At 34.2% G+C, this 12,388-nt stretch overlaps 1 protein-coding gene across 1 annotated transcript in view; it reads right to left on the bottom strand.

Moving 5' to 3' along the window:
* Window positions 1-433: 433 nt before the first annotated feature.
* Window positions 434-12,388, bottom strand: part of PRPF40A (pre-mRNA processing factor 40 homolog A) — a 53,644-nt gene continuing 41,689 nt past the window's right edge. Inside the window, 11 exon segments of the mRNA XM_021719069.1 lie at window positions 434-2,477; window positions 4,302-4,433; window positions 5,352-5,413; window positions 5,500-5,596; window positions 5,681-5,715; window positions 5,718-5,766; window positions 8,899-8,994; window positions 9,302-9,439; window positions 9,755-9,871; window positions 9,975-10,066; window positions 10,237-10,351. Coding sequence (XP_021574744.1) covers window positions 2,385-2,477; window positions 4,302-4,433; window positions 5,352-5,413; window positions 5,500-5,596; window positions 5,681-5,715; window positions 5,718-5,766; window positions 8,899-8,994; window positions 9,302-9,439; window positions 9,755-9,871; window positions 9,975-10,066; window positions 10,237-10,351 — 1,026 coding nt within the window. The 3' untranslated portion in view covers window positions 434-2,384.

Here is a 12,388-nt window from a genome sequence, read left to right as displayed (position 1 = left end):
CTTCACAGGAAGTACAAATTCCCCTTACCTGAAAATAAACAAACTTTCATGTTTTAACATATTTGGTCAATACTAACAGAACCAATATTCTAAGATATTTCAGTTTTTACCTCACTGAACATATGGAAACATAGCTATTTGGTTAAAAATTTCACAGAACTTTAACAAAATCTCACCATCTATACCTTCAGATGGTAAAGTAGCTTTCTGGCAATGAAATCCCATTTGATGGGATCCTAAAAGGTAGGCAAAGGATTACAGTCACTCCTATTACGCATTTTATAGCAAGGATATTGCATTTTGAATTGCAATTTTTCCACTACTTTAATTGTTTGCAGGTCAAATAATTTGAATTTATATCGTCTTGTAGGGATTTGAGGTTGCAATAAGATTATCTCTATAAGAAATACAGAAATCTATTTTGAGGACATGCTAAAACACATCAATAGTTTTTTATTTAAATAGAAAAATCAAAATTTTAAAGTTGTACTTTAGAAATCGTCATTCATGGAAGTAATTAAAACAATGTTTTACAGATTCTAAAATTCTCTTGTGAAACACCACTAGTGTATCTGCCAATATCAAATGCATATTTTAAAGATTTACCACTGACTTCCATGTCAAGTATTTGACATTATTAGCAAATATTAACTATAAGTACAATGGGACCTCTGAAATTAAGTCTAGACAACTCCCTGATGTCAAAGTTGTTGTTTTGATTCTAATATACAACAGGAGACTAACCTTAAGCAAGCAATAATATTACTTCACATTTTCTCAAAGATAATGATTCTCACTTTCAATAGTCATGTCATATTTCAGAGCAGAAAAATGACTTGGTGGACAGAAGTTTTGAAACAAATTCTCACTTTACCCCCCTGCCCTTTCCCACCCCGCATTTTTTGAGCTTTTAAACAGTGGACACAGGACTTAATTCAAACACAAGGGGCAGAATGGGAAAGAGTCATCCTGGTCAGGGCAACTTTCAAACTTACTAGGATGGAAAGGAAAAAACTTTTTGCTTTTATATTCCCAATAGAATCTTTCAAAGTGTAGAAATTAAAAGATAATACCAAAGACTATGTTCTAAAATTTACTTATTTACTTAAAAAAATCTCCTGCACTGAAGGAAAATAGTATAAATTACATTACCAACCTTCAAAAGTTAGCATGTAAAGAGTATTCTATCATCAAATCATTGCCTCTCTAAAATATTCTGTAGGAAATTCATGGATGAAAAAAAAATCTAGGGACCACAAATGCACTAATTTATTATATTCTTAAATATTAAAAAAGGAAAGTAGCTGTGTGGGTAAGATGAAGCAAAATTTCAGGACTTAGTATCTTTAAAATGATCATACAATTTCTTGAGAACTGAGCAGTTTAAGTAGAAATAAATACTAGTACGCACTAGAAGAGAAGTTTTAATAATTGATAAAAATGTACAAAAATATTCAAATCAGAAATGCTTTAGAATGTGTACCACGAAGTCAATACTTCTCAGTGAGTAGGGAAGGTAAAAGACTTCCTCAATGGAAAAAAAAAAAAAAAAGCAAGAGAAAGATTGGATTTTTAAAAAAAGACAACTGTTAAAGAAAATGTTTAAGTCAACAATGATTTTTTGTTTTTTTAGACAAGGATATTGCAACTGTCACTTAAAGTCTGGTGGCACATTCTTTAGTATGTCCTTAAGGCAATATATTTAAACTAATTTACAATTTGATTTGATGTTAAGTTTTTTTAAACATTACCTCAAAATAGATGCTCAAAATAATGCCCTCACAATAGCCTTTTTAAAATGTATTCAGATGTTTCATAAAAAATAATGGTGGCTTTATTACAGTAGTGCTCATTAGCACCACTACAGTTAAGGGTCTACCAACTTCCCAACAAAAACACCTATTTCTTAGGAGTTTCACCATAAAAGATCACATTGGCTTTAACCAGCTGGGTAGTGCACAAAAAAGCAGTTTTATCAGTTGCTGGTGCTTTTTTTGTACTACTATATTATCAAAAAATTTTTCACTATATCTTCAAAATCCAACTTCTAAAAAGTAAATCAAATCACCTCATGACTTAGACTTTAGAACAAAGTAGAGACATCTGCAGTTATCAGTAAATTGCCACCTTTAATCCATCCTGCAGTGCCCTGTGAAAGGGTCACAGAAAGACAGTTATGACTGTATGAAAATATGATTCTTGATACAGAATCAAAAGTTATTTTCAATTTCCTTTGCTTTTATAAAGTCCACAATAACAATACTTAAATGCACTTTTTTTCTGTGATATAATTAAAACCCAGTGTTACTTCAATTGAACTTAAAATAGAGTCCCTGGTCTGAATTAGACTTTAAATCATACTGTAAACATATATTTGGTATAATTTATTGATCATCATCCAGTTGCTCCAAAAGGGTTCTTCTGCGCTTTTCCAATTCCCCTTCACTCAGTTCACTGCCAGAAGTATCCCAATTACCCTGAAAAGACATTATTATAAATATAGCTGATATCAGTATTTGTAAGATTAAAAAGTACTGAATCTTTTAAAAAAAAATCCAATAACTACCACTGATTCTCTTCCAAAGAAACATATTTCACAGAAATATTTACCTCTTTACCAAAAGCCCATCAACAGGTTATTGATTAAGTGTTCCTTGGATATATTAAGGAAATACTTAACTTAGAATGGGACGTTTATATACTGCTGCTTTCAGTTTACATTAATATGTAAACCAGTGAAACTGGTACATGCTAGTATCTTTTCCTTCCTTTTATACAACTAAATATGAAACACTGTCTCCACTTAATGGAAAGCAGGTGTTCATTTCCTAGATACTATATTCCTTGCTAATTCTGTAGAGTCCAGGTGGCCCAAGAAGTGCTTTATATCACAGAAACAGAAGTATGCTTTAAGCATATTAATTCTTTTGCCCCCCAAAACACACAAAACTTACGAACAGAACAAGACTTAAGCTTAAAAAAAAAGAGTTACCAGTCCTCCTTCATTAGCTTCAGGGATTTCATTTTACTCACTATAAGGATGCTAAAAAGTACAGAGGAGAGCCGGGCTCGGTGGCTCAGCCTGTAATCCTGCGCCTTGGGAGGCTGAGGTGAGTGAATTGCCTGAGCCCATGGGTTCGAGACCCACCTGGGCAACTTGGTGAGACCTCATCTCTACAATAAATAAAAAAATCAGTCAGGTGTGGTAATGTGCGCCTGTAGTTCCAGCTACTTGGAAGGCTGAGGCGGAAGGATCGCCGGAGCCCAGCAGGTCAAGGCTGCAGTGGCTGGGAGCAGCCACTGCACTCCAGTCTGGGCGACAGAGTGAGACACCAACTCAAAAAACAAAATGAACAAACAAAAAGTACAGAGGAGGTACATGGTCATCATTATTCACAAAAGATGTGTCTCAGACTCACCTGTTGCAGTTCCTAAAAACAAGCCCACCTTACACCAACTGAAAGAATTTCCAGCAGTAGGGCCAGGGCTTACCTACATAGTTAATGCTCTCCAATAATGAGTCACAAGCATATATCCTTGTAAAACCCACAGTATTGGGCTGTCACTCATAGATAAGCATGGTTGAAAAATTAAGAACTAATTATGCAATGTGATATTAAAATATTAACTTTGGCACTTATTCACTTGCCCTCACCTCTCCCCCCAATCAATATTTTTAAAAGTTATTGAAATGCTACTTTTTTTTTTTGAGTTGGGGTTTCACTGTCACCCAGACTGGTGTGCAGTGGCATGATAATGGCTTAGCACAACCTCAATCTCAGCTTTTGCATCAGCCTCTCCAGTAGCTAGGACTACAGGTATGTACCACCACACCCAGCTAATTTAAAAATTTTTTGCTATGCTGCCTGGGCAGATCTCAAATTCCTGGGCTCAAGCAATCTTCCCACCTCAGCCTTCCAAAGTGCTGGAATTACAGACTTCAGTCATTGTTTCTCGTCTGCATTTTGAAACCAAATTTAGTAACAAGGACAAATTTGGACATCTGGAGAAGTCCTGATTTGAGTTCCTTAATTTTTGTATTCCTTAAAAAAGCAAGAAATAGCTATAGTTATGAAATGCTACATTTAAAAAACAAAAATTTAGGAGAATCAAGGATCATCCATGACCACATATATTAGACAACTATTTTGTGTGAAATGTAGTTAACTAAATTTTCATTGTTTTCCTCAATGTTAGCAGACCAGAAAAAAAAATCTATTGTTTAAATACCATCAGGGCTTGACTACAGTATCCATTTCTGTATTTTAAAATACAGGTATGAAACAATTCTAAATACTTACAGAATCCTTTCCAGTCCTTTTCTTAGGTGATTTGTGTTTTGATTCAGATCTTTGTCTAGTTCTGTCTTTTTCATTTTCCCGGTCTTTTTCTTTCTTATCCTTCTCTCGCTCAGCATCGGATTCTGGAGAGTCCTATGCAAGTAAAAAATAACATGTTAGCATTTTGATAAAAACACCATTCTGTTTTAAAAAATCGCTTATATAAGCAATATTTAAGAACAGTCAAGCATAACAAGCTGTGTTCTTTAAGTGGTAAAAGATTCCCCAAGATTCATGGGAGACGGCAGACTCTCTGTTGGGAAGGAAAACATTCTTATAGAATAAAATACCACTGATAAAGGGTTTCAGTACCACTTTAGATGGGCAATAACTATTATGTAAATATAGAGAAATACAACCAATATAGCACTGATTTGTATGTAGGATGCTGCTGTTAGCTTTATCACATTTGAGGTTGACAGCAGCATAATAAAATTCTTCAAACTGCTACTAAGAAGGAGAAATTATTTAAAATGTAATGCTAGTGCTTATATAAGTGGTTTTTAATTAGATATGCATAAATTTAAGACAGCAGCATGAAAAAAAATTCAATTCAACAGGTTTGTGGTGGCACTCAGACCCTTATATTTTGAAAAACTGCCTTAGGCGATCCTAATGTACACCTAAGATTAAAAGCTACAGCACTAGAGGTAGAGTTGTTTAAACATTTAAAGCTGTTCTTAACAACAGGTGCAATATACGCATACACATGCATACACATGCATACACAGACACATGTACACATGCACACATATCTCTTCTCTAAAAGATTTAATTTTAAGAACCAGGGTAGTAATCCTAATACTGGTGTGCACGTACAAATAGTTTTTCAAAGTTCACAAAATGATTTTCGTGGAAGATCAAGGTGAAGAACAACAACAAATCTTTCAGTTTAGGTGCCCACCTGAACTGTACTGGGCTGCACAGGACTAGACAGAAATGGTTCTACAGTCACTGAGGAAATTACAGGTAAAAGCCTAACTGAAGTGTAAAAATTAGAAAATTGCTTACAGATTTGTGTCTCCTCTTCTTACTTTTCTTCTTATGCTTTTTTGACTTCTTATAACTTCTCTCTGAGGATCATAGAGGGAAAAATAAAAGTGCCAGAATTTGAGCATGAAGTGTCAATGATTTTAATCCAGTACAAAGAAATACTTACCAGACTCTGCACTAGAAGAATGTTCTGAAGCAGAACGAGACTCTGATCGCTGTCTTTTTTTCTTTGAATGACTATCATCATCATCTGAATCTGACCCCTAAACAATACAAACAATTTCATTCATAATAATGCCAACAAATATTTTAATACACTCATGGTGCCAGCTAATAAATTCCCTTACCGATCGAGAGCGTGAACGTTTCCTATGATGTTTTTAGATTTCTTAGAATGTTTTTTGTTCTTTGAATGATGATGCTGACATTCATGCTACAGGGCAAAAGAACATTTCAAAAGTTTATATGCAGACAGATCACAAAGAAATTTTTTTTTAACTTTTAATTTTTTCATTTTAAAGATGTGGGGTACAACTCAGGGTTAGGTATACAAATGTTCATTATGTAGGTATCCTTACTGCTGAGGTCTGCCCCCCACTTCCTTAGGTTTTTTTAAAAAATCAATTTTATCCCTTAAGCTCTAATTTTTAAAAGCTGGAATATTGAATACTCATTATATAAGTATCCTAATATAAGTAACACACCTAGTTTGCAGAATTAACTTCCTTGAACTTACCAAGTAGTTACCTCCAAATTCTCACTGTCCTTCATATTCAATTAATACCAAGTCCTCTCAACTGTCTTCCCTCCTCTCTAACCCCACTATCACCACTATATCAACAGCACCAAATCCCACATCTTCTGCGTACACATGGTAAGTCTTCAACAGCCCATCCCCCATCATAAAACTGTGCAGGGTAAGAGATCCATGGTATCATATCAGAGGTACTGTATGCCTTTGCTTCCCAAAGTGCTGGGATTACAGGCATGAGCCACTATGCCTGGCTTACAGTGATGATTTCATCTTTAAAAAAATAGATGACATCTCATTATGTTACCTAGGCCGGTCTCCAACTCCTACACTCAAGCAATTGTCCTGCCTCAAGTTCCCAAAGTGCTGGGACTATAGGCATGAGTCAACACGCCTGGCCTAAATGCACATTTTTAAAAAGTCCTTTATGTCCCAAACTAAAGCCATGCTGAGGATTAAATATTCAATTTCACAGATAAAATATGATTTTAAAATCCATAACTAGGCTAGGTGTGGTAGCTCACACCTGTGATTCCAGCACTTTGGGGGGGCTGGAAGCGAGAGGATTGCCTGGTCCCAGAGTTCCAGAGTAGCCTGGGCAACCTAGCAAAACCCTGTCTCTACAATAAATGCTGGGCATGGGGGTGTACGCTTATAGTTCCAACTACTTGGAAGGTTGAGGTGCAAGGATTGCTTGAGCCTAGCAGGTCAAGGTTACGGTAGTCATGAGCATGCCACTGCACTCTAGCCTGGGCAACAGAGTGACTGGCTCCAAAAACAAACAAACAAACAAAAATCATTAATCATATTAATGCTTAAATTGAAAAAACAAAAACCATGTTGGGTAATGATGAAAATGGATTTTCCTTGTTTGTATTTTGTAAATGTTACACCTTTATTTTTTAAAAAATGAACTTGTCAATACGATTACAGTCAGGTGACCTTAAAATTTTTCCAGAAACATAACCATAAAACCTTGGGGTAATGTCAACAAAGATTTTTAAACAGCTATACCAATAAAGTTTTTAGGGTAAAACTATCATATTTAGAACGTAATCCCTTGAAACTGTATAGAGATTTGTCAATTTTTTTTTCCTTTTCCTTCTTACACATGCTATATCAACTCTTTCAGACATCGAAACAAAACAATCTTAAAAAGTATTGTTAGAAAAAGTAGTTTTTATAAGAATGAGAATGGTGTGGGTTAGTAGAGACAACTGATACACTCTAGAAATAATATGCACAGCAAACTGCTTTTAATGACAATGAAACACAGTGACATTCAGGCATGGTGTTTCTGATGGTTTTGGTCAGAAAGCTGGGACAGTTACTAAGACAAAGAATAATCTGAGAGCCATCCTTGATCTGAGACAAAGGTTATAGTTTCAGTGAAAAGTTCCTTGCCCCTAAACATAGCTATGACTTTGAAAATAAACTGTTTCACTTACATAAGTGGAAATGGGATATCTTATTCAGAAGGGATACATTCTTTTTATCTCACTGCATGACCTACTTTTCTTTTCTCCTTCAAGGTACAGATTATTGGGGTCTAAAATCTAAATGTGTTCAGCCTTTCCCTATGGAACCATCTTTTGCTCCACTTACCACCTTACTACTTTACTAAACCCCAGTGCATACCTTAAAAGAACCCAGTGTGCGATTCCTGAATTGGAAGAAAAATAGGTAATACCACACCTATAGCAGAACTTCTCAAAATTATATGCACATTCTAATGCTTGGAAATCTGGTTAAAATGAAGATTCTGATATCAGATTTCTGTTGATGGGGCATGAGGTTCTGCATTCCTAGGTAACATGGATGCTGCCGATCTAAACTACACTTGTAGTAGAAAAGAGCTAAAGGCCTACAGGACCACATCTAGAGGCAGTTATGAAACAATATAGGACCTATGTGAGTACATATTACAGAGAAAACGGATGTTAACATTGTAATAATCAAGAACAATAAATCTAAAGAAATAGTGAATAGTCAAATTAAGTGAACTGCTATGCCCAATTACCATGAAGCACTGTAATATGGAATATGTACTACCTTTTGGTTTGTTGTAAAGTACTAGATAGTCTGGAAATGACAGCACAGCATACTTCCTAAAGACACTGACTCTGGGGTCAAAAAGCTTGGGTTGGAATCATTTCCTTGCAAGTTACTTTACTTCTCTTTGCTTTCGTTTTTTTCAGCTACAACTTCACAGATTTATGAGGATTAAGCACATACATGTAATATATACAAATAAATTAGAACACTGCCTGGCCCACATAGATATTGGTCAGTCAGCATATTTACAAGGGCCTATCTGAAACCTTCATAAAAATACTGAAGTCCCTTAAGATGTTACTTTTTCATTACTTAAGACTTTGACTAAAACTTACTATTTATTGAATTATTTCCTGAAATCCTCTGGGGTTTCTATACACTCAGAGTGGCATAATATCTCAGATGTGCTTAAATGCTGTTTTCTATCTGCTTTACAAGATAACTTTGAGTTTTCTTTGGTTTTATTGGTCAATCTATGCAGCTGTCAAATTGCTAAATTACTAAAACTTTCTAAAAATACAAAACAAACATTGTCTCAACTCATAAATCTTTGTATTTTCGTGGAAACTTTTGGTTTGTTTCACTTTAAAACAGTATTTATAGGAAAAAAACCATTCCCTAATTATCCCAGGCAACTACATTGGGATAAAACTAGTGACTATTAAGAAACACATTTTCATCATTCTAAATTCTTTAATTTTTGTTTATATTTGTATAATTTTATAATATTTCAAACCATTATGAGAATTCTAAAATTACCTCAAGCACATGCATAAAATCTTTAAATATTCTTTTTCTTTCAGATTCTAGAGTTATGTCCTCAAATGCTGGCTCTTTTACAAATCTCTCTCGGATCTGAAAAATTCAGATATAAAATACATGAATACCAAAAAAAGCATGCCAATATGCCTAAAAGGAATCTTAATAGCAAATGAAAATTGTGATAAAGCACATTATTTCCTTCCTTCAAAAGTTCAAACCATTCTTAATAAATATTCCTAAATGCAGAGTATTTTAATTGAATTCTAAATATATTTAATATACTCTACAAACAACTTTAGCTTACTTTTGTGGCTATAAAATGAGAAAGAAATTAAAAGTATTTTTATTCTTCAACTGTAAAGAAAATAATTAATTAGAAAAAAACTACATGTATACATACATCCTCCCAGACAGCATCCAGTTCTATTGGAGGAGCAGCTTGTTTCAACATACTCTTGAATGCAGATTCTTTTCGTTTCATCTTCCGAGCCTCCTCTTTTTCTCTTTCACGTTCACGGGCTTCTGCCTTTTCTAGTAACTATTAGAAAATCATATTTAATCAGTTACAATAGTACAATGACTGCTAACGGTAATAATAATTGTTCTTAGTTTTTAAGTATTTTCATATTGTTTACAAGTTAAAGGACCAATTTATCTATAACACCAGCTAATATGAGCAAAGGAAGCTTAACATTAAACCACTGTCTAAATAGATTAGTTTCTTTAACTTTACCTGAAAAGACTCTACCACTCTGTAAAGTCCTACTCATACACTCTTATTCCAATGGCCTATAACTTTCAGCTGAATAAATTTTAAAAAACTGATATTAAAGTAGTCATTTACAACACTTACACTATTAAAAGCCAATTTGATATTTCCAGCATCTAATGTGGTTGATCTTTTAGTTGAACTGATTATTGCCACAAAATCTTCAAAAGTAGTATTTACTTCAACTACAAATCCTTTATCCTAAAAGAAGAAATACTAACATTAATAATATATATAACAAAGGAATACAGTACCAATTTAAAAAATATACTATAGGTTAATGAGGTAAGTAATATTTATTTACCTTTAGAATGTCTTTTATTATCTTCTTCTCATCATGATATCGTGCTTTAAGATCCTCAACATAAAACTTGAAAAGATCAAGTGCAGTTGATCCTAATGAAAATACTAAAGAAGTCAAAAGCTAGCTCTAATCAAAGAGCTGCAATTACTTTTTTGTTTATAAAACACAAATAAAACACCTGTTGCCCTCAATACCACCACCTCCCCTTTTTGCCCATTCCAATTATTACCATAACATAAATTAGGAAAGAAAAGAGTCTTACCAGGCTGACCAAGCATATTAGTAAATCTAATGTCAGAACTAATAGTTGGATACAATTCCATCCAAGATGACATAGAATGTAGCTGTCCATGTTCATGCAGTTCATCTAAAAATATCTTAGGGAAAAAAACCAATTATATTTGAAAAGTCATCTTTAAGTGAATTAAAAATAAGAGCGTAATGCAAAAACTGAAATATTTAAAACTCCTCTACCAATGTTATTCCAAACAAGTTTAGGTACAAAGAATATTTGCTATTTGAGAAAAGTAAAAACTGTCTTTAGGCAGAAAAAATTCTGTCTTTCAAAGGACACCACAATATCTTTCTAGGCTGCGGTATTCAGCTAGAAAAAAAAAGGCAAAGTTAACTCAAAATAGTAGATATTACCTATCTCAAATGATGAGGCTAAAGATAGTATATGCATTCTTTCATTAAAGTATACTTTCCATTTTACATCATAGTGCCTAATGTGTTCTAGGTATTTTTATTTAATTTTTTAAAACTAATATGGGGCTCTCTAAGGAAGGAAGTGTAATTTTCCTAAAGTAGTGTGGAGAGCTTGCATTCAAACCCCTAGCCCTAGCTAATTTCAAAACCATTTCCTTACTTCTACATTACTACTATACCTAAAATCTACATCTGTTTTTTAATTTGCTTATTCTAATTTCTCCTCTTTGTACTTTTTCCCTACTTGCTTTCAAGTTAACATATTGGGACTTTAGTACCCAGCAATTCTACACTTCCTTCTTCCAACCCAAGTCTTAAGGAGATTAATCCTACACAGAAATGTCTCTAAAAAAATTATAACCCTAAATTCTCTTCCCACAATTCCTAGACCTGCAATGTATGGTAGCCACAGATCAAAAGTAAAAATGTAGCTTCTGAGGACATGAAATGTGGCTAGTCTCAGTTGTGATGTGCTGTAAGAATAAACACAATGGTTTTGAAGATTTAGTACAAAAAAACTTTAAAAATTACTGACTACATGTTCAAATGTTAGTATTTTAGGTATATGAAGTAAATTACTAAAATAAAAAACTCAAATTGCATTTGTGGCATTCATATTTGTATTGGTTAGAGCTACCCTAAAGTAATACTAGGCACCTACAACTCCACTCACCCCTCTTCAAACAACAGTAAGAATGATCATACAGTCCTACAACTCTGAATTTTTTTTTTCCAAACTCTTTTGTCACTACCCTTCAACATAAATGGAATTCTGCCTCAAACTGTTCTTGTGTGGTCATCAGGCTCCTCTCTTGCTCCTGCGTGAGTCTCTAAAATACCTTAGAAACCATCTTCAGTGATGCTCTTTATTATCTTACAACCTATGCCACTTATCATACCTGATTTGCTAGTACTTACTTCACATCCAAATTGCTGGATCTGATAGTCACAGAACTGTGAGTCTGAATTCATTTCAATAACAGATCCCTAACCTGAAAGTCAGAATCACCTGAGAATTGTTTTTGTTTTTTAAAGCAATATGGGTTAAATTTCAAATATTTGAAATTTTACCAGATACCACATTTTACCAAATGTGAATTCAGATTTAAAACCACTCTGATAAAACTGTATGGTTCCTACTTGTTTTATTTACTAATCCCATTTTGGGGGGTGGGGGAGTGGCAGAGCGGAGTCCTGGTTTTTATATTATGAAAAGCAAGTTGCTTCAAAAATGGCTGAGCCTAACATCGCTCCTTCCCAGGGTTGGGGAACTCTCGACCTTAGCACGAATGACATCTCAGGCACCTAATTTTATTTTTCGCTTGGAGTGGGGGGAAATGGGTGCGATTGTGTCTTCTGTACATTGCAGGAGCTTTAGCAGCATCTCTGGCCTTTACCCACTAGATGCCAGTAGCACCTTTCCTAGTTGAGCACCACTGCCTTAGACCAACTCAATTTTTCTCCATCTTCATCCTTTTTGTCCCCTTGCATAATGTTTACAATATAACTGTATTCATATTTATGCCTGAATTCCAAATCTTCTAAGATTATGTTTAAGGAGAAATACCCTATCTTTTCTTCATTCTCTCCCTCTTAACCATTTTTCTCTTACTCAAGAAAAGTCATTGTCTCAATCCTGAGTTCACTTGAACTTTGCCTTACTAAATATCTGAGAGGAAGGTGTAACTGGACCTCTATTTATCTTT

This window comes from Carlito syrichta, unplaced genomic scaffold (assembly GCF_000164805.1).
Source record: "Carlito syrichta isolate Samal-C Ts95f unplaced genomic scaffold, Tarsius_syrichta-2.0.1 Scaffold314111, whole genome shotgun sequence".
Classification (NCBI taxonomy): domain Eukaryota; kingdom Metazoa; phylum Chordata; class Mammalia; order Primates; family Tarsiidae; genus Carlito; species Carlito syrichta.
Note: the sequence above shows the minus strand (reverse complement) of the source record. Positions and strands in the feature narration are given on the sequence as shown.